The sequence below is a fragment of the Aethalodelphis obliquidens genome, unplaced genomic scaffold (genome assembly GCF_003676395.1).
Source record: "Aethalodelphis obliquidens isolate GAN/ISIS:26980383/991018 unplaced genomic scaffold, ASM367639v1 scaffold3, whole genome shotgun sequence".
NCBI lineage: Eukaryota > Metazoa > Chordata > Mammalia > Artiodactyla > Delphinidae > Aethalodelphis > Aethalodelphis obliquidens.
The window spans coordinates 22,154,553-22,178,229 of record NW_020837947.1 but is presented as its reverse complement, the minus strand read 5'-3'; the positions used below and the strand labels follow the sequence as shown (position 1 = coordinate 22,178,229).

The 23,677-nt window shown below is 35.3% G+C and overlaps 1 protein-coding gene across 3 annotated transcripts in view; it reads left to right on the top strand.

Annotated features, from left to right (window-relative positions):
• The first annotated feature begins 10,056 nt into the window (after positions 1-10,056).
• VTA1 (vesicle trafficking 1) overlaps positions 10,057-23,677 on the top strand; it is a 65,630-nt gene continuing 52,009 nt past the window's right edge. The window contains exon 1 of one of the 3 annotated variants that reach the window (XM_027084959.1): positions 10,057-10,231. In XM_027084959.1, coding sequence (XP_026940760.1) covers positions 10,111-10,231 — 121 coding nt within the window. In that variant the 5' untranslated portion in view covers positions 10,057-10,110. The remainder of the gene's footprint in view (positions 10,232-23,677) is intronic. The other 2 variants (XM_027084977.1, XM_027084968.1) reach the window with 2 other exon arrangements.

Sequence of the window (23,677 nt, the reverse complement as noted above, 5' to 3'; positions counted from 1 at the left end):
GCGGCCATGGCTCACGGGCCCAGCCGCTCCGTGGCATGTGGGATCTTTGCGGACCGGGGCACGAACCCGTGTCCGCTGCATCGGCAGGCGGACTCTCAACCACTGCGCCACCAGTGAAGCCCCAAAGAAAGGGATTCTTGAACAAAACCTTTGTTCCATTTTAATTTTGTCACACATTAGGAAACATACATGGAACTAATGTTAACTCATTTTTGAATAGTACTTTTACAGAGTTCTTTCATATACAACATCTTAATCAATCACAGTATTTTATGGCCAGAGAAACTTTTATTAACTCTTTTACACAGAGTAGAAAAATGAGGCTCAGGGAGATTAATATATGCAATCCTAGGATTCAGCTTTCCTAACTATAAAGCTATTTCCCTTTCCACTTAACTATGAAGCATAAACTTTGAGGATGTAATTATTGTTGTATTCATGTAAAATATAACTTATTTAAGTGCAAAAGTTGTCAATTAATTATTAAAAGAGTCATTCTATAATTTGATGACTAACTTGAAGAAATGGAGCACTTACATTTTTAATATTATACTCATACTGTTGTCTTGAAATTTTAAATATTAAATGATATGGTAATGTGGCCACCAAATAAATAAAAAATGCTATGGAAAATAGTGTGCATGATTTCCTTGTTGCTTGTTGGAAAAAAAAACCCCTCTGTGCTCATAGATATCCTACAACAATAGTTTCTATATTCAAGATTATTGAAATAGTAAGTTATATTTATATTAAGCTAGACTTCCTAAATAGCTATGAAATGATTTCAAAGGCAATTTTTTAAACTTTTTATTTTATAAAGGAGTATAGCCGATTAACAATGTTGTGATAGTTTCAGGTGCACAGCAAAGTGATTCAGCCATACATATACATGTGTCCATTCTCCCCCAGACTCCCCTCCCATTCAGGCTGCCACATAACATTGTCAAAGGTAATTTTACATTAATTCAGTGCATTTCTTTTTATCTGCCTGTCTTACCAAGAATCATGTCCATTTGATATCATTTAAAAACTTTGTGTATGACTGCATTATACTGGTGCTTTATTAGGGAAATAAGTATAGTCAGTCAAAAACTGAGGTTTTCATTTTTTTCTTAAGCATTATTCAACCTATGGTTGATATCATGAATTTCTACATTAATTTTTAAATCATTGAGGCTTTCTCCACAGAAAAGCACAAGAAAAAATCCAATTTACCTTCATTCAACAAATAGCTGCGTAGTATCGATTATTAAACATGTACCACATTAAAAGTTCAAATACAAAGATAAACAAGATGTAGTACCGTTATAAGATCATATTCTAGTGAGGGGCACAGTGATATGACAAGAGGCTGGGGGCTGTTGGAAATAGCCCCCTCTGAAGGGAAAGACTATTTGCTCATTGATTTTGTTTAGAATCACTGGCCCTTAGTGATAATAAGCAGCAACAATGTCTAGTATGTTTTATTCTTATTTTTAAATTATCTGTAGATAATATACCGTTTATTGCCTGTACCTAGGGTGGACTCCTCCAACCAATTCTCCCACAAACACATACATCTTCAATATGGTTCATATTTTCCTGCATCTTTAGAAGGCATGTAATTTTTTATTGGATACCAGACATTGTGTGTTTTACCTTGTCGGATGCTGAATATTTTTGTCTTCCCATAAATAATTCTTAAATTTTATTCTGGGGCACAGTTAAATTACTTGGAAACAGTTGATCCTTTGTACTTCCTTTTAAGCTTTGTTAGATGGGACCAGTGTAGCCCTTACTGAGGGCTAATTTTGCCCCGTTACTAAGGCAAAACGTTTCTGAGTGCTCTATGAGATGCCTCTTTGGTGCTTTGGAAATGTTATCTTTCCACCATTCTCAAATTCTTGAATTCCTTCCTCAAGCTGGTTGACTCATTGTCTTAGTCCATTTGGGCTGCTATTACAAAATACCTAGACTGGATAGTTTATAAACAAAAGAAATTTATTTCTCATAGTTCTGGAGGATGGAAGTCTGAGATCAAGGTGCTGGCATGTTCAGGTTCTGATGAGAGCCATCTTCTCTGTTACAGACTTATTGTATCCTCACATGGTGGAAAGAAGGCCAGAGAGCTCCCTAGGGTTCCTTTTATAAGGACACTAATCTCATTCATGAGGGCTCCCTCCCCATGACCTACTTACTTCCCAAAGGTCCCACCTTCTAATACCATCACATTGGAGGGTAGGATTTCCAAAATATGAATTTTGGGGAGACACAACATTCAGCCCATTGCACTTATGGTTACAACAGAAATTGCTGTAGCTACAGGAAGCAGGTTTTTGCTGTGCCCAGGGAAAGAAGGGAGAAGGGGCAAAAAGACGTTCTTCTTGTTTGCCCCTCAGGATTTTTCTAAGGGAAGATCATTTTTTAAAAAAACCAACAGACCTCCCCTTAATATCACTGCCCATTCACAGGCGAACAATTTGATTTATTCTTATGCTGATTCATCCTAGGACATTGTCAAAGTATGCTCCTTTTTAAGAGGATTTCTACCCTAGCTGTTGGAAAAAGTAACTGTTCTCAGTTCTGTGCGAATCTTGGGTATTGTTCCTTTTAATCCTTTCAGGTAGCTCTTTTTCTGCAAAGATGTTTAAAGATGTTACATTGATCAGGGCTCAGTCGAAGACCCTTTACAGATTTCTGGAGCTCTCATGCTTTGTAGCTTCTCCCTCTAAGGTAGTCTGTCCTATGAAAACTAGCCTCTTTAGCCCTGGACTCTCTCTCCTCAACTCACAAGGAGGAAGGATAGCATTTCTAAGCCACTAGAGGAACCCTGGTCACCTCTGCTTCTTTTAAGTAAACAGTCCATATTGTTATGTGTAAAGATACAGATCCTGTGAGAGTTGGTTTGGACAGTCTTTTCAATTCCTTAATGATCTATACCATTCTATGATTTCATTTTGTTAGTAAGTATATCAGGATTGTTAGCACACAGCTGTATACTCCTGGATAATAAATGCTACATAAAAATATAGCATTTATAAAATATAAGATATTTAAATATATGTAATACAGTTTAAAATATAAAAACTGATTTTTCTAACTAAACTGCAAATGTAGCAAAAATTAATAAGAATGTCAAAGTTAAACAAATAACTAACCACTTGAAAATATATTTAAAGTTATTCCAGAAAAAGTTGTTGGGTCAAATAAGGTAATTCAAACTGAAGCTTTTCAGTTTGTTTATAAATGAACAACAGTCAGAATATTACATATTAAAACCTATAAGATATTGTCAAAATTGTAGTGCATGGCCAATTGACAGTGGAAGATACATTTCTTTTTAAAAAATAAACAATAAATGTAATTCAAACAGCAAATGTAAGAACTTTAAAATAAAACTAAGGAAAACAAAAATAATTTAATAAGAATAAAGACAGAAAGTAATAAATCAGAAAAAAAACAGCATACGATGGATAAATCCAAAATTGTTCTTGAAAAAACTATGTGTGGCATATCAAATCAAGTGTGGAAGTATATCCTTATAAGATTTTATAATATATATGAAGTTATATATCACTTGAAGTACACTGTGATAATTTAAAGATGTATACTATTAAATACAAGACAACCAGAAAAACAACAAAATTTTAGCTACTAAACCAACAAAGGAAATTAAAACATTCAATTAATCCAAAAGATGACCAAAAAGACAAAAAGGGAAAAAAACAGATGGGACAAATTGAAAACAATAACAAGGTAGTAGAACTAAACCTAAAAATATCAACAGTTACAATAAATATAAAGGTCTTAGCACTCCAAACCAAAACAGGGATTTCTGACTGCATTTTTTTTTTTTTTTTTTTTTTTGCGGTACGCGGGCCTCTCACTGTTGGGGCCTCTCCCGTTGCGGAGCACAGGATCCGGACGCGCAGGCTCAGCAGCCATGGCTCACGGGCCCAGCCGCTCCGCGGCATGTGGGATCTTCCCGGACTGGGGCATGAACTCATGTCCCCTGCATCAGCAGGCGGACTCTCAACCACTGCGCCACCAGGGAAGCCCCACATTTAAAAAAAAAATCCAGATCAAATTATTAACAAGACCCCACTTTAAATATTTAAAACATTTTAATATTTTTACAAATAAATAATAATAAAAGTGGAAAAAGATATATCATGCAAACAGTAAGCATCAGAGAGCTGAATTAGCTGTATTAATATGAGAAAACTCAAGCAGATTTCAGGGCAAAGAATAATGACGGGGATAAAAGAGACATTTCATAATGATTAAAGTATAATTTCATTAGGAAGCATAACAGTTATAAATGTGTATGCCACCAGTGCCAAAATAGAAGAAGCAAAGCCTGCTAGAACTGAAAAGAGAAATAAATCCAATTATAATTAAAGATTTCAACATTCCTCATCAGTAATCAATTGACAAAGTAGAACATCAGGAAGGAAACAGAACACAAACATTACCAATAAGCAACTTGAACTAACTGATATTTAGAGAACACTCTTACTAGACAACAGCAGAATATACATTTTTTTCAAGTGCAAGTGTAACATTCACCAAGAAAGTTCATTTTCTGGGTCATGATAAAGTCTCAATGACTTTGTTTAATTCACAATAGAATTAAACTAGAAATTAATAAAAATAAGATATCTGAAATATGCCCAAATATTTGAGAAAATAACAACACATTTTTATTAACCCATTGATCAAGAAGAGATTACATGGAAAATTTTAAACTACTTTAAACACAATTTATCAAAATTTGTGGAAAGCAATTAAAACGGTTCTCGACAGCATTTTAAAAGTTCTATATATTATGTTAGAAAAAAGAATTTTTAGCTTCCACCTCAAGAAATTATTTTAAAAAACAGTTTAAATACAAATTACATAGTAGGGAAATAAAAATAAGAGCATGAAACATTGAAATAGAAAACTGAAAGACAATAGAAAAATCAATGAAAGGAGAAGATGGTCTTTGAAAAGATTAGTAAAACTGACCAATTTCTAGCTAGACAGATTGAGATAATAAAAGAGAAAATGAAAATTACTCATATCATAAATGAAAAAAGAAAGAAACATCACAACAGAACATTTAAATGATTATAAGGAAACACCATGAATGATATTATACCAATAATTTGGTAGTTAGATGAAATGGAAAAATTCCTTGAAAGACACATATTACTAAAAACTGACTCAACAATAAACAGAAAATATGAATATCTCTACACCTATTAAAGAAATTGAATTTAAAATAGAAGCTTTCCCAGAAAAAAAAATCAGGCCCAGATAGCTTCGTTGGTGAATTCCTTCAAACGTTTAAGAAATAATACTTCACAACCTCTTTCAGGAACTAGGAGGGACTATTTCCCATGTCATTTAACGAAGCCAGCATAACCTTGATATCAAAAACTCTTAGCAAAAATAGTCTAGCATATGTAATCCAGCAATATATATAAAGATAATACATCATGTTCAAGTGGGGTTTACCCCAGGAATGAAAAGTTTTTTTAACAGTCGAAAACCAATTAATGTAATTCAACTAGATTAATGGAATAAAGGAAAAAAATCACCTAGTCATCCTAATAGATGCGGATAAAAGCATTTGATTACATAACACCCATTTATAATGAAACAAACAAACAAAACCCCAAATCTCTCACTGTAAAACGGAACTAGCTAAACTTGATAAAAAGCATCTAAAAATACCTACAGGAAATATCCTATTTAATAGTGGAAGAATGAATAATTTCCCATATAATCGGGAAAAAAGGTAAGGATGTGTACTTTTACCACTTTTGTTTAACATTGAACTGAAGGCCAATAAGACTAAACAAAACAAAAATTACATATATATTTAATATATACTTATTCAATAAATGCAGTAAGACAAAAAATAGAAGATATACAGATTAGAAACGAAGAAATATCATCTTTAGTCACAGACATAATCATGTAAATAAAAAATTCTAAAGGATGTGCTAAAAGTTACTAGAATTTGTAATTAAGTTATCAAGATTGAAATTTCTGTAGAGCAATAAAAAATGAAATTTAAATTTTAAAATAAGATTTACAATATTATTCATTAAGTATGAAACAGGTAGAGATAAATTTTACAACAGATATGCTAAACCTGTACAATAAAAACTACAAAATGGTGTTGAGAGAAATTAAAGATGTTAGGGCTTCCCTGGTGGCGCAGTGATTAAGAATCACCTGCCAATGCAGGGGACACGGGTTCGAGCCCTGGTCCAGGAATATCCCACATGCCGTGGAGCAACTAAGCCCATGTGCCACAACTACTGAGCCTGCGCTCTAGAGTCCATGAGCCACAGCTACTGAAGCCCGCGTGCCTAGAGCCCATGCTCTGCAACAAGAGAAGCCATCGCAATGAGAGGCCCATGCACCGCAACAAAGAGTAGCCACCGCTCACTGAAAATAGAGAAAAACCCATGCACAGCAATGAAGACCCAACGCAGCCAAAAATAAATAAAATAAAATAAAATAATTTATTAAAAAAAGAAATTAAAGATGTTTTAAATAAGTGGAACAATAAACCAAGTTCATGGTTTAGAGACCTTAATCTTTTATAACTTCGGTCACTCCAAATTGATGTGTAGATCCAATACAATCCCAGTCAAAATCCCAGAAAGCTTTTGTAGAAATTCATAAGCTGCTTTTAAATTTTATATGGGATACAAAAGATCTAGAATAGCCAACATGATTTTGAAAAAGTAAAAGTAGACGACTTACATTATGTATTCTCAAAACTTACTACAAAGGTACAATAATCAAAACAGAGTAGGGTTGGTATGCAGATAGGCATATTGATTACAGGAACAATAGAGACCAAAAATAGTTCAGCACATATATAGTTGTTGTTTCTTTTAATTCTCCAATTTAATTCAATGGTGCTGGAACAACCAGATATCCATGTTGAAAAAAATAAAAAGCATTTTTTTACCTTTACCCCTGTCTCAGCCATGGATGTGTAAATGGACCTGGCCAAGTCATTGGTCATCTCTTTCAGTCTTCTGATAGCAACTGTAGGGGAAAAAAACAACTCTATTTTAGGGGATGCTAAACAATCAGAATGTGAGTCTCATATACTGGAAGACAAATTTCTACCATAGAGAGTGTACCCAAAAGAGACAGCTATAGGTATATACTACCCTCATTACATTGGTTGAGCCCTGTCATTTCCCATCAAAATATTGGTGACCACAATCAGAATAGAAAGTTTTGCTGTGAGAAGACCACGAGTACACTGGAGTCCAGGGAATGGTGCAGAACATTTACCTTTTCCCACCAAAACACCAGTCAGTTCTGGTCTCTCTCCCTTTTCTTCTTCCTGTGGTTGCTCCTATCCCCTATCTCTGCCCTCCCCTAACTTGCCAAGATTCTAGCCCCAACCTGGAGGGTGACATCAGGTCCTTCAGCAACTGATCAGAGTTGGATGGAAGAGAGTTAGGTCCTTCTTCATAGTAAAATATCAGTAAATTCTTAATTGTAAATCATCAACCGGAAAAATCAACTTCATGTTGTTAATATTTACCTTGCTTACACTCATACTTACTAGCTGTGACCTGGTGCAACTTAAATAAATTCTATGTGTCTCATTTTTCTCACTTGTAAAATAATGAAAATGATAACACCTTCTTTGCAGGGTTGTAGTAAAGATTAAATGATTTAAAGTAACTAGAAACATGCCCGATACACAGTAGATACTTGGCAAACTGCTAGCTAGTTATTCTTGCTTTGTTGTGGCATGGAAGAGGTGAAACAATTCATATTTGGTGAACTTCAGTAGCAGGAAGTGCAGTTTCTAACCAAGGCAATCAGGCTAGAGGATCTGACTTGAAGAGAGTGGAGAAGGCTTAAAACATCAGCCATGTACTGATGATTCACTAGGGCACTGGCCCTCAAACTTGAGTGTGCCAATTTACTAAAGACCTTTTAAAAATACTGGTATTTAGGATCCAACTCAGAACAGTAAAATCCGTAAACCTGGGCGGGGGTACCTAGACATGAGCTTTTAAAAAATTTCTGGGTTGGGGCTTCCCTGGTGGTACAATGGTTGAGAATCTGCCTGCCAATGCAGGGAACACGGGTTCGAGCCCTGGTCTGGGAAGATTCCACATGCCGCGGAGCAACTGGGCCCGTGAGCCACAACTACTGAGCCTGCACGCCTGGAGCCTGTGCTCTGCCGCGACAGCGAGAGGCCCGCACACCTCGATGAAGAGTGGCCCCCACTCGCTGCAACTAGAGAAAGCCCTCGCACAGAAACAAAGACCCAACACAACCAAAAATAAATAAATAAATTAATTAATTTAAAAAAATTTTCTGGGGTGAACTTTAAGGACAACCACAGTTGAGAATCAAGAACTAATAGGAAAGAATAAATGAGACATCATAAGGACAGAGAGATGATTCTGCTTTGCTTCATTAATTTCTCTACCAATCTAGCAACTTCTGATTGGATAGTGGGAATAGAGCAGGAGAAAGAAACCATACTATCTTTGTCTGTTCCGGCTGCTATAACAAAACACCACAGACTGGGCAGCTTATAAACAACAGAAATCTATTTCTCACAGTTCTGAAAGCTGGATGGTCAAGTTCAGGTGCCAGCATGGTCAGGATCTGGTGGGAGCCCTCTTCCAAGCTGAGGACTGTTGATTTCTCATTGTATCTGCAAATGGTGGAAGGGCAAGCTAGCTCTCTGGGGTCTCTTTTATAAGGGTATTAATCTGATTCATGAGGGTTCTGTCTGCATGACCTAATCATATGCCAAGGGCCCCACCTCCTAATATCATCACCTTGGGCATTCAGTTTCAACATATGAATTTTGGGGAGACACAAATATTCAGTCCATAGTACATACGTTCTCAACTGGTAATGAATGTGTTGCTGAAATTGGGGAGAATACAGAACTCAAGTTTCTTGTAAAACAGGTAGCCCGCTAACTAAGGTGATCTACTCTGCAAAAAGGGATAGACAAAAATGTGGACTGGAGACAACACAAGGACACAGAGTAGGTTCTGCTGAGCTTGGGGGTGGGGATAGGGTGGAGTGTTGGTTAGAAAATAGTAGGCAGAGGGAAATTTCAGAGCTTGAGATCTTGTTTCTTGGAGATGGTGTGATTCCAATGAAAACCAGTTTTAAGATGAACTCTCAAAACTGGGGAGTGAGATAAAATAAAGAAATAAAGATTAAGGTTACTGGAGGAGGTAAATAAAGTGTAAAGTCCTGATAGCATGGGCTGGAGAGGAGAGAAAAAGAACTGATGACGTCACTGATGGTAGAAGGAAAAGTTGATGCCTACCTACAATGGTATGAGTCGGCAGCATTGAGCAAGAACTACTACCTGAACTCCTTATCTGTGCATTGACAAGATAGCAGCTGTCAAATGACTTTGCAAATCTCTCATTACTCTCCAGAAACAAACGATCTACAAATTATTCATTCACTGGTGTATATGCTCTCCAGCTCAGAACAAAAGCTCAATTTTCTTCGAGCTTAATGTGTTAGTATTTATGTTGAAAAAGTAACTGGTTATTTTATCCAATGTGCCCATACAGAAGAGTGTAATTTAAAATGGAAACACATCATCTCTCATCTTACGCAAGAATTGAATTTAAAGTTTCTAAAATTAGAAAAGCTTCTATGGACGCTATTAAATTAATCTGAGGTACTGGAAACGATAATTCCTGAAGAATGCCAAAGGCAATTCATGTCTTTACCTTTTCTCCCAATCAACAAACATTATTTTCTTTTTGTGTTTGCCTTTCTACCCATCCTTCAGCCACAAAAGGCGGGTAGAGGCTGGAAACAGAAGAGAAATAAAACAAAATCTCTTCTCTCTCCGGCCAGCGGCCAGCAGGGAGCGCTGGTGCCATAGGCGGTATCACAGCCAAGCTGCTCCACCTCCTCTGGGCTCTATAACTGCTACGAGCCAGGCGCACTGAGATTGTCCCTGCTGGGAACCCGTAGTTGCCTCGACGTTGCTGAGCAACGGGAAAATGGGCGGGATTTGCCTGCGCGTTAGTGCGCGCACCCTCCCAGACGGAAGCGGAAGTGTCGGTGGCCGGCGAGTAAGAAGGGCTTGTTCCTGGAGTGGAGATGGCGGCCCTTGCTCCGCTCCCCCCGCTGCCCCCGCTGCCTCTACAGTTTAAGAGCATACAGCATCATCTGAGGACGGCTCAGGAGCATGACAAGCGGGACCCTGTGGTGGCCTATTACTGTGAGTCTTTCCGAGTTGCCGCGGCCCTACTTACCCTCCGGGGCCCACACACCACCCCCTGGTTCTTGAGGCAGGCCCCGCTTCCCTAGCTTTAGATCTGAGCTTTGACCTCTGACCTGCCCTGGGAATCCCTTGGGGCCCCTCCCTCCTCAGGGATCTCCACCTTCTCTCCGCCCCCTTGAAGGCCCCAGAAAGGCAAAACTTCAAAAGGACCATGGTGTCTACGACCTACCCAGTCTTGTGCTTAAATATTTTTAAACAGAATACTTGGACTCATGAACTCTGGAACACACTGTTCTAAGGGTTTTTTTCTGCGTGTACACACAAGAGGCTCTTATCGCCACCAGGGAATCCTGATAATAACCTGGGTAGCTAAGTAATTGAGTTGGAGCTAAAACGAAGGTAAGTGTCCCAAAGACAGTAGTGATGTGGACAAAAGGAAGATAGACTAGTTGAAACTATAGTAATAAGTGCACGTGAATTAGGACAACATGCAAGCGCATTCAAAAATTCATAAATGGAGAGTAGCTGCTACAAAACAAGCACTTGGATTTGTCCATTCCCCCTTCTGCATTCAAACTACCCTGTCCCACCAATGAGAATTTATAGTCTTGATTTTGAATAATACCTGGGATTGAGACATTTGGTAGCAATAGTCTTGCTTTGGTTGACTGTGATGCTTATAATCTACAGGTGATGAAAAACACAGATTAAATTTGTTGACACTTTTTCCTTTGCAGTGAAGAGAGTAGATTCGGTAAACTTTATTTCATATTCCATACTCTAATGTTGTTGCAAATAAAACACGTGACTAAGCAACTATAAAGCTTCTGAAAAGGATTTTTAGCCTTGAGAAGCTCAATATAATGTGTCCTCTATTGTGGACGTTATAAGATTAGCTAAAAAATGGTCCACTGTCATCCCTGCCATACTCCAGGTAACCCCATTTTCATTTCTCAAATTGCAAGCCTCTTTCAAACCTCCACGTTCTTCACTGTCTTGGACCTTCTTCCTTTATTCTCCAATTGGCAAACTCCTTATGATTCAGGGTCTAACTCAAATGTCACCACTTCTGTGGGCAGTAAGTTGATTACTCTCAAGGCTTTACCTCAGCTTGTTCAAATCGTAGCAGCATTTTTCCATTATACTTGTTTTTGAGGTTCCTTAAGTAGGGACTATTAGTCTTTCATTCAGCTTGTATTTATTAAGATTCTACCTGTATGAGCATTACCAGGAACTGTGACTACAGTTCCTGCATTCATGGAATTTACATACTATGGGGTGGGGAGATTAAGCAATAAAATGAGTATATTATATAGAATATTAGAAGGTTACAAAGAAAAATAAAGCAGGGAAAGTATAGGGAGTACCAGGAGTAGGGTGGTAGGAAGTGAGGAAGGGATTTCATTTTTAGACTGGTCAGGGAGAGCTTCACTGGGTTCACATCTGAGCAAGACTTGAAAGGAGTGAAAGGCAGGCTTTGCATCACCGGGGAAAGAGTACTCTCCATAGAGGGGGTACACAAAAAAAGCACAAAAGTCTTGCTTGAAAGAGGATCAAGGTGACCATTGTAACTGGAGTGATAGAGCAAGGAGAAAAACGATGTGATTAAAGTCAAAGAGGTTATCTCTTATAACAATGAAATAGGAACCCTTGATTCTGTGTAAATCTAATCCCTGTTTATGGGTTCTGTATTATATACCTTTGTGACTGCCCAGAGACCCTTTATTTCCCGTGTCATTATCTTCCCTCTTTTGCTGTTTCTTTCTAAACTTGCCCTAGTTTCCTTTATTCAAAAACTAAAAGGAGCTCTCACTGTGACATTCCCCTAAAGTTGCAGTCCTGTCTGCCCAGCCTCAAAGATAAGCTTGAAATAATTGTCTGTAGTTGTCTTTACATCCTTATCTAATAGAACTTTTTCAGCCCATTGTGGTCTGGTTTTCATGCCCATTATTTCACTGTAATTGCTCTCAGCAGGGTCATGAACAAACATTTTTATTGCTAAATCCAGGTGACACTTGAAAAATATTTTTGTTATGAAACATATGCATGTTAAAGAACATATATAATGTATGTAAGGAACAGTAAAATGAATGCTAATGTACTCACCATATTTGCTGCTATTAGACTTATATTTTTGCTGATCTGAAATGATGTCTCATTCAAGTGAAATTTGCAATTCACTGAGCCTTAATAAAGTTGAGCATCTTTTCATATTTTAATTAACCATTTGTGATTTCCTTTTGAAATACCTATTTATTGCTTTTGACCGTTTTTCTATTTCATTGTCTTTTCTTAATAATCTAGCTACTGATCCATTGGTATATGCGTTGTGATTGTCTTCTCCAAGTTTATAGTTTGATTTTTCACTTGATTTATGAAATCCTTTGATGTGCAAAAGTTTTTAATTTTAAAATATGGCCAATTTATTAATCTCTTCCTTATGGTTCATGTTCTGATTTTCTAGGCCTTGATTTCTTTTTGTGTACCTTATTTGGCACTTTGGCTTCCTGAGTTTGTAGGTTGGTGTCTTTCATTAAATTTAGAAAATTTTCTACTATCATCTGTTCAAGTACTGCTTCTCTGCTATCTCTTTTCTCTCCTGCAGTTTTAATTAGGTATGTGTTGCATTTTTCTCCTTTAGCTTCTTTGTCTCTTAATGCTTTCATAGTTTGTATCCATTTTCTTTTTGTGCTACATTCTGTATAATTTCTTTAGGTCTGTGTTCACCTCCACATATCCTATTGTAGAACCCATCTGTTGAGTTTCTATTTCCATTTTTTATTTCTAGATGTTCTCATTTTGTTTTTAAATCAGCTAGCCATTTCTGATAATCTTTTGTTAACTGTGTTTTTAAAACACTCTTCTTTAAATGCTTTAAAAAATATTTACGTTTATATTTGCTGTCTGATAATTCCTGTGCATGTTATATTTTAGGTGTGATTCTGCTGTCTAACAGAAGATGGCTCATGATGACTTTTTTCCTTGTAATTTATGCTCTAGATGTACTAAACCAGTGCTCTTCAAACTTCAGTATGCAAATAATTCTATGGGAATCATTTTCACAGTTCTCAACTTCTGTATGTTTCTTTCCTGACAAAGTTCCTTTGGTCAAGGTAGCAAAGTAGTATGCTTCTTCCTTTTTTTTAAATCATATCCTGTTCTCAGTTGCCCTTCTCCTACTTTAAAGAAGAAGGACATACTCTGATGCCTCATTAGCATTTTTATGGTGTATTGCCCTGGAGAAGAAGGTGGAAAATACTCCAGGGTGTCCAGAAAAAAGGGACAGTTCAAATAAATTACTGGTAGTAGTGAAACCTCAATTAAGGTATTAGGTAGAGCTTCCTATCTTTCTCTGTCTTATTTGGAAGAACACCAGTCAGAGCAAAGAGTAAGCTTTTATTTTAAAATGCTGGGCATGAGAAAGAAAGGATGTCAAAGGAACATTCTAACATATAACTTTTTATAAGGGGAGCGGTCAGGAATGAAACTCAGAAGAAGAAGGAATTGTTCTTAGCTATTAGCAGCCATTGTTTGGTCATTTTGGATTTTATCCAGAGGAGTGCAGAGGGACAGTGTGCGACCAAGATCAAGTGCAAGATGGTGTGGAGAGGGTTAGCTGTGGGAACAAGGACATGAACGTACCACAGTGGAAACGTCTCTGTATTTCAGAGTCTCTTACACTTGTATGTATATATATTAAGGGTAACATCTCATGTTCAAAATTGGCATGTGTTGAGGTGTTCTGAAGTTTCAAAATGGTAGGAGTTTTCATTATATGACCTTACCTTTTTGTTCTCTGTTCCTTACTAAAGTGTCATTCCGGAGGTAAGAAACAAAAGGGAAATGCTGAAGTGGGGCAGTGCCTTATTTCATCCAAGTCACAAGCTCATGTAAAGGTCTGTAGGATATCAAAATTTTAGAATTAGAATTCAGAAATGAGATGGGGCTTGCGGGGACATGTTAACATATTTATTCGAATTAGAGAAGTCATATTTTTCTGAAAAAAGTAAACCTCCAGTGGCTGATTGGTTTGGCTTTAACAGCTGGTTTTGCCATTTATGTAAAATGGTGGACATTCTCCTTAAATGAGGTAAATCTTTAGCTCTGAAGTGTTTTGTTTTTTCAGAAATACATTTAAAACAAGTGACAAAATTAAAATACTAAAAAATTTTTTTTCCTGCCAGCAGATGTTGAAATGAACAGTATTTCTGTTTTCCCAATCCTGTGTCACTGTCTTAGGATAAAAAGAAGCCTTTGAAAGAAAATGATGAGTCTTTCTTTATAAGATCTTTTCTGAATACTTCACAGGAATTGAGAGAATGAATACTCTAATGATGGGGTGACAGATTCTTTTCTAGTCTTAAAACAAATTTTCAGGCAGACCTAATTAAAATGTCAGCTAAGAGAGATTATTAACAATATTATTTGATGATAAGTAATGATGTGGTTTTTAGCCTATAACCCAGAAGGAATTTAAAGAATTCAGTGATTTTGCTGTGACAGAGCTTCCATTCACATCTGCTGCTTTATATGAATGAATTTTCTCCCTTGTTAAATTCATAAAAATGAACGTAGGAATAGAACCAATACTCTACCCTGGTTCATTATGAGGATAAATCATATTAATTCATAGATAGGCAGTTTAACTCATTATTTGATGCATTTCCAAGAAAATTGTAATATTTATACTTAATGATTATTAAAATAAATAATCATGTTGTCTTGATCAATTATACATAATAATAATTGCCAAAACTCAATTCCAGAAGAAATATTTTAACACATAGTAGCTTCGCTCACAGGAAATTTTGTCAAAATTTCAATTTTTATATCCTTTCTGTTGCAGAGCAGTATGATAGGATAATCAAGTAGGACTTTTGAGCATACAAATACATTTTTTATAATAAAATTCTATAAGATAAGTAAATAGAAATATGGGTTAAAAGAAAATACACAGTATTTCTGACTCTTAAAAAAGCTATTTGTATCTTAAAATAGATTATAATAGATATCAAATTACTATGGTATTTACAGTTGAAAGAGTGATATAATTTTTAGATGTCAATATTTGATGTAGTACAGAAATTACATTTTTTTACCTGTTTAAACTTCTGATGAAAAGTGGTAGATGTCAACTGAAAAATGTGTGAAGGGATACATTTCTATAAACTTAGAGCAAACAAAAATATTCTAAATTCCTAGAGCAATGAAGAATTTTTTGTGAGAAAAAAATTCAAGATTATTTTGCTAAAGTACTTGCTGATTTATAAAAGTTCCATATTCTCTTATTTCTGAGGCTTTATATATGTTGCTCTCTGCTTGGAATCCCCTCTGACTTCCTCTTAATCTAATTTATGCTTACGGACTCAGTACTTTTTGCAGATTGGTTTTCCTGACCTCATAGAATGGTCTAGAAATTGTTTCACATATGTCCCTCATCTTGATCACATTGTGTTATAACACTGTTATCTTTCTGTCTCCTGGATTCTCCTGGAGGACAGGGATTGATACGTTTTTTTCACCTGGCACATAATTGGCATTCATAAATATTTAATGAATGCCATTGTTCTAAATATTACGAATATTTCGTTCTTACTAGAATGTAAGCTCTGTGAGAGCAAGAAGTATGTCTTAGTTGAATCTCTTAACTCCTAATACAGTGCCTAAGCCATGGTGGATAATTGTAAATTATGTAATTTACATGTAATATCTGTTGATTGAATAAATGAACTATACGGTAATTCTTAGTTTTTTCACATGCTCTTACTACAGTAAGGAAACGTAATGAAAAGAATTTCAAAACACAGTGTTTTATGACTTGTGGGTATTAGATTAAGTCATAGATATGTCATAGGATGTGCCCATTGTGCCTCCTCCTTTCCAGTATTTTGTGATTTCCAAAAATGATTTCTATCTGGCCTTAATGGGAATTAAACATTTCTAAATTGTTTGATCTTTTATTTTTAAGTCAGGAATGAGTGTTGAAACACCATAGATCAAATTATTTTTTGACTAATATGCTTAGTGTTTACTTCTCTGAACCTTTTAATGTAGTAACTAATAACAAATTATTAAATTTACTCATATTTGGAACATCTCCTCATTCCTGGAAAGAATCCTATTAGATTTTTTTTCATTAAACTTTTTATTTTGAGATAATTGTAGATCCACATACAGTTGTGAGAAATAATACAGAAGATCCTGTGTGCCTTTTACCCATTGTGCCCCAATGGTAATATCTTGCAAAATTATAGTACAGTATCACAACCAGAATATTGACATTGACACAACCCACTAATCTGATTCAGACTTCCGTAGTTTCCCACGTATTCATTTACGTGTGCGTGTGTTTTTAGTTCTAAATAGTTTTGTCAGGTGTAGGTTCATGTATCCATCACCGTAGTGAAGATAGAGAGCAGTTTCCTAAGAAGAATCCTTCATGTTACCCTGTTACAGCCAGAACTTTATGTTTTGGGGGGAAGTTATTTTTTATATTTGTCAATTTACATTTTAAAAAATTAGACTTGAGCTAATGTTGATGTATTAAAGTTTTCTAGAATATCTTTCATATCTGTCAGATTTTCAAATTTATTAGTTAAAAATTACAAATTTAACCTTCCCATCCTTTCCTCATACCTGTCACAATCAGCCAGTCATCAAACATTTAAAATTTTACTTATCTCCTTAGTTTCTCTGATATCATCCCTTCACCTTACATCTAAGCTATTGACATAGCTTCCTACCTTCTACTTCAAGCAGGTAATCCCTGTTGCTACTAAAAAGTTCTGCTTTAAATGCTTAGGGGAAAAAATGCAGAATAAAAGAATGATAAAGTTAACTAAACATTTAGGAATTGTATGTGACACAAACAGTACAATTAATTTATAAAAACATTGCATTAGGAAAAAATATTTCCAATAGATGAGAGACAAAGATGAGAGATCCAAGATCCAATAGATGAGAGCCAATATCCCTGATATATGAAACACTCATATAAATCCATTTAAAAAAAAAACAAAACTAAGATCCCCATAGATAAATGGACAAAGAATATGTATGTACTACTAAAGGAGAGAATACTAGTTATTAACATTCAGGTAAGTTAAAATGGCATACCTTTTTTGGACTATAAAGTTATCACTCAGTGCAAATGAGTATATGGTGAAATTTTCATTGATGTGGCTGTGTGAGTTGATTCATAGTTTTAGAAAGCATTTTGTCAGAGTGTATGGAATTGTAAAACTATCTGATGTTCAGTAATTCCAGTTTTGAAAAGCTTGTGCTTAGGAAATAATCACTAATATATTAAGAACTTTATGCAGAATTCTCTGAATGATTATTTATACATTTGTGGCAAGCTCAAAACAACCTAAATATATATCATTGTGGAAATGGTTAAGTAAGTTATGGTATATCCATTAGATAGAAAGTGATGTAATCATTTAAAAATTAGAAAGCATCTTTTGAAACATGGGAGAAAATTGATATAAAAATACAGGATATAAAATTATATATATACTACGATTTGAACATTCTTATATGTACATAACATACATACACTTGGAGAAGAAATTGTGGCTTTTAGGTTTATATATGGTTTTCTTTTGATTGTCTTTTTTTTAATGTTTTCTATTCTGTAAGTGAGCATGTCCCATAAATACTAAAAAACAAAAGCTTTATTGAAAGCAAAAATTTTTGTAAAGGTACTTGTGGTAGCTCCATCTGACTATCAGAAAAAATATAAGTGCCTTTAGGAACCACTTATGATTTGAACATGGCATCATCTTTTGTAGTTTTAATCAAACTGAATTTCATTCCGTTTCTAGAACCTTACTGGCTTTCTGTTGTCTCCAAGCTTTCCAACATTGTTCTCTCTCCCTTGGTACCTCTTCCCTTCCCTGCCATCCCCGCTTCATTTTTATCCTTTGGATACTAGCTTGAATGTCACTTTTTCTGGGAGACCTTCTCTTAAACTCCCTAGTTTTAAGGTGCATCATCTCTGTGTCCTCATTATGCCTTGTATGGCTTTACCTAATTGCTTTTCATTTGCCTATTTTGTCTTCTAGGTGGTAAACTTAAGAAGACTGCACGCTGCTGGGAGCTCTTTATTCATTTACTGTACCAGGTAGTGCTAGGTCACTAGACATATTTACACAATAAAGAATAGGTGCTCCAAAAATGTTAAATTGATCTGAATTTTAAGGCAGCTATAGTCCCTACAGGGAACTATGGCCTTACAGCTGTCACTGAATAAAGAGGCCAGATAACTAACATTTATGTAGCTCTTGGCATTAATAACAATACTTTTCTTCAGAGCATCGGATTTGAACCTTATAGTTATCCTGGTCCTTTTATTAGTAAGTGATGGAGCCAGGACCTGAATGACAGATTCTAGATGAGAAATGGTTATATGTAAAATTGTTGATAGTAGGTAGTAATTAGAATACCACTTACAGAGTGAAGGTAAAGGGACTAGTTAAATTGGTGAAAAAGAAAGGGGGAGCCAATGCAGTAATCTGGAAGATTCCTAATAAGTGGAAGGTAGAAATGGAGGACAGGCTTGATGTTATTAACATATCTCTGAGCTCTGTTATGTCTCTTTTTTTTTTTCCTTAATGAAGCCAGAAAATACTTGAGTCTCTACTAAACATGGGCACCATATGATAACTATTTTGATTCTGTGAAGTTTGGTGTTGTGGATAAAGCTAAAAGTAGAAAGATTCCTTCCTTTTAAATTTGCTTAAGTAACTAAATACATAAAGTTTCAAGTTTGTTTTTTTAAAGTTTCCTCTAGGGGGTGATATTGTACAGTTAATAGACATTCAGTAAAAGTGTACAAGTGTTATTTCAGAGTCATGTTTATATGATCATAGGAAAATTAAATGTAGTTTTCAGGAAGTTGTAAATACAAATGGTATGTTTCATATACAAGATGTTATAAGATGCACAAGTGTAAATTTTTACTTTAGTTTAAAGGCCGAAAAATATTGGATTTTTTGCTTCATGGTGGATATTAGGATTAATAATCAGTTGCCTGTTATTTTTTTGTTGTTACACAGAAATCGGATTTTTTTAATGACAGATAAGCTTAACTAAGCCAGTGAAGATAAGCAGTGGCTTTTTTTTCTTTTTGCTGATTTCTGAATCTGTAACAATTAATTTGAGCCCATAGTCCTCTTACCTAAGTACTTATCATTTTTTATTATAAGCTGACTCGGGATACTTTACTTTAGCAATGACAGGTTAATAAATACGCACAGAAAGTTGGACTACTGGCTTATCCATTAGTACTCCATTCTTTTTGTTTTTGCAAACATATATGCAGACATTTTATATCGTAAAATAGTCATTTTAATAATTACTCCTTTTTTTTTTTTTTTTTTTTGTGGTACGCCTGTCACTGTTGTGGCCTCTCCTGTTGCGGAGCACAGGCTCCGGATGCGCAGGCTCAGCAGCCATGGCTCACGGGCCCAGCCGCTCCGCGGCATGTGGGATCTTCCCGGACTGGGGCACGAACCCGTGTCCCCTGCATCGGCAAGTGGACTCTCAACCACTGCGCCACCAGGGAAGCCCAATAATTACTCCTTTTTTGAGTAAAGTAAATCAGTTTGGTTTTAGACTCTTTCAACCTGTTTCTAAGGTTGAGGGGACAGGATCAGTGTGGTCAAGTAACTTGTCCTTATCTGTCATTGTCTTATGTTTGGCACCCATGCAAGTTTAAATCATCTTTGATAAGATTCTTTTTTTTTTAATGACAATTATGATTGTTCAAAGTGAAAGCTTACATCCTCTTGAGCAGCACAGGTTTCAGTGCTTGATAAATTCTCACTTTCATTCAATTCATCATGTATTTTTCTGTGGCTTGTCGAGGTTTTTTGGTTTTTAGGTGTTTTTTAATCCCAGTTGTTTCTCTTTGGAAACACTTTGGAGTCCATTGTACCTCCACTGTGGGCTTATTAGATATTCCTCTTTGTTTTAGTATTTTTAATGGTTGCTCTAGCATTTACAGTAACTTATCACAGTCTACTATCATATAACACCTCACATATAAGTTAAGAACTTCACTTTCTTTTCTCCTGTCCTTTGCCTGTAGTTGTTATGTGTTTTATTTATACATATACCATAAACCCTAGAATATATTTTTTAACCATCCTTTTTAAAAAGATTCATAAAATGAGGAAATATAATTTTTAATATATTCCCACATAATTACCATTTTTAGCACTCTTCATTCCTTTGTGTAGATTGTTTTAAATCTGGTATCATTTTCTTTCCTGTTGAAAAGTTTATCATTTCTTTTGTAGGATTGCCACCAATTCTTTCAGCTTCTTTTTTGTGAAACAAGCTTTTATTTCATTCTCATTTTTGAAAGATATTTTTGCTGGTTAAAAATTTTAATTTGTCAATTGTATTTGCCACACCTCCCCACCTTTGGAGGGGAGGATTCCAATTACATGTATGTTAGAGCACTTGGTGTTTTCCCACACCTCACTGAAACTCCGGTTTTGTGTTTGTTTTTGTTTCTCTTTTCAATCCTTTTTCTCCCTGCTTTAAGTAGTTCCTATTGCTATGTTCTGAATTTTACTAATTTTTTCTTTTATGGTGTCTAAACTACTGTTAATCCTGTCCAGTAAATTTTTTATTTCAGATAGTGTATTTTTCATCTCTGGATGGTCCATTTGTGTTCCTTTGTGTATGTTCTGTTTCTCTCTGCATTTTATTCATGGTTTCCATTAAATATACTTTATAATAGTTCCCCAGTATTTTAATGTCATCGTCTGCTATTTCCATTATTTTGTCATTGTTTTATCTTATCTTATTGTTTTATCTTATGTTCACATTCTTCTGCTATTGCCATCATTAGTCATTCTTGATTGGTTGCAGGGCAGAGTGAATTTTAAGTTCTTGAATGTCTGTTCTTGAAGGGATTTAATGTGACCAACAGTTAAGTTAATTGCTGTTCAGTTAGATTCTTTTGTGCTTTATTTTGTTTGTTTTTAGCTTTGGGGGGCAGGTCTAAAGTAGCCTTTGCTTTAGGGACAGGTTAACCCTATCACTAAAGCATATCCCTTTGGGGGTCTCTACTGAATATCCTGGGTAAGCATCTGGGGCTCTCCACTCCTTCTGGTTGGAACTTGAATACATCCCAGCCCTGTGTGTGCTCTGGGGACAGTCCAGCTCACAGTTTCTGCTCATTCTTTGGCCGTGTGGAGTTTTCTCCTTCACATGCACTATGGTAGGGTTCTCCTGAGCCTCAAGTTTACCCCTATACAGATTTCTGGATTTCTTTTCTTCATAGCTTCATCCTCTTCAGAACTCTGCCCCTCAACTTACAGCTGCCTCAGTCTCCGTGAACTCCAGTCTGTTTTCTCAACTCAGCTAGAGGACTGTGCTCTGCTTTGGACTCCCCTCCTACTCCTTAGACTGGGATGTACCTCCAGGCAGAATGTTAGGCTGATACTGGTGTCACCTCATATGTTTCCTTTCTTCAGATGTCTTGGTCTTACCATGTTTCCATTGTCTGAAAACTTGTTTTGTATATTTTGTCTAGTTTTTTTGTTGTTTACAGTGGGATAGCAAATCTCACTACTCCATGTGGTCAGAATTAGAATCTGTGTTCTCATTTTAGTAATCAAATCATCACTTAGTGTTTGCTAAGTACCAGCATGGTCTTTTAGTAGGAATTCAGAAATAGCTAACTTTTTCTTAAAGCTACTGTATTATGACAGAAGCTCTAAAAAATTTGTTTAAGAAGGAATGAGTGAAGTAAATACCCTTTATTAATATATATTCATTCATACTTTGTTTTTATTCCTTGATTTGGAAGTCCATTCACAGAAGATAATAAAATCCCTGCTTTCACAAAAGCAGGGATTTATAATATACTTATGAGTAGAGTAATATATTTAGTTCTATTTATTGGAATAAAATTTGCTTTTATACATCAGTGTATAGCATAATGATTCCTATTTGAGTGCTACATTAATTTAACCTATTAACTCATAACTCTTCACAATTGCTTTTATATACCTTTTGTGTGCTTATATCATGCATTTCATATTTTTAGATTTCTCATGTATAAGCAAGGGTGTGTTAGAATGTTAATGTTTAGATTTAATGTTCATACCTTCAGGATTAGTAAATGTTTGTCTCCTAAATGTTTCACATTAAAGTTAGGTTGGAAAGTATTTAATCCTTTTGCAAATATGTCTCATTACTCATCTTCAAATAATATTTATTCATAAAAATAAACATTTCCTTGATGAAATAAATCAAATATATTTTCTTATACATGATTCTAGCTACATATTTATTCTGTTTCAGTTGGCAACTTTCCATGTTAGACATTAATTTTTCGTCGTACTGCTGCTGCTACAATGAATTACTTGTCCTGAACAGAGTTCTGTATGAAAGTGATGCTTTTTTCCATCCATTATGAAAAAGATCTTTTGGTGTATTTATTAATTTTCATAAGTAGGTTTAATGTCTTTTCACTTTTATTAATATTAGAAAGTGTATCTTGTGATACAACTTAAGAATTGTAAACCATGTAAGATATTCAAAAATGTAAGAGGCCAACTTTTATCCTAAATCTTTCCGGGTCTGAGATGATTCTTTCCAGTCCTTCATTTAAAGGTGTTGCTTTATAATAATGTCCTATAATTGTGAAAACTGAATATGCATGTAAGCCAAGAAAAAAATGCATGTAAGTGAAACCATTAAACTATATTGTCATTAAACTATATTTTGAGTACTAGCCATTTGTATTAAGGTTAACTTTTAAAGAACAAGAAGCTGACATTTGTTTATATTTGTGTTGTGAGGGAGATTGATGATGGTTGTGGTGATAGTGAATTGGGAATAATTTGATTTTTGTTTCAAAGGAGATACAGATAATCTTCATTGCTTGGTAGCAAGAAAGTGCTGATTAATTTTATGCATGTTTGCTTAATGGGCTCTTACCTATGCTGGATAGCCATTTATGCCCATAGTTGGTCCACTAGGTAGCTAACTACACTCCATAGATGGTAGGATTCATATATTGTTCACTACTTTGATAAAGTAAGGAGAAAGACCTCCTAGGGGAATGAAACTGTCAGTACTGTATTTCCTCACATTATTGTGTTATTGTGTTGACTAATAGTATATATAGATAGCGAGTAATTAATTAATGTCTACTAAATTTTCTGTGTGTGTGTTTGGGTGAGGTTTTGTTTGAAAGATGTTTGAAAAAGTCATTTGAGAGGTTGGGAAGATAAGGAAATCCGTCTTACACAATTAATATAAAATGTCTTCAGAGAATGGAGAAAACAGGAGAGAAGATGGTAAACAAAATAGAGAACTTTAATATTTTCAAACCAACTGTTTCACATTGGATGCAAAATGTTGGCACATCATAAAAATATGGATGTTTAAACAACTGTAGCTTGTGCTCAGTTTATA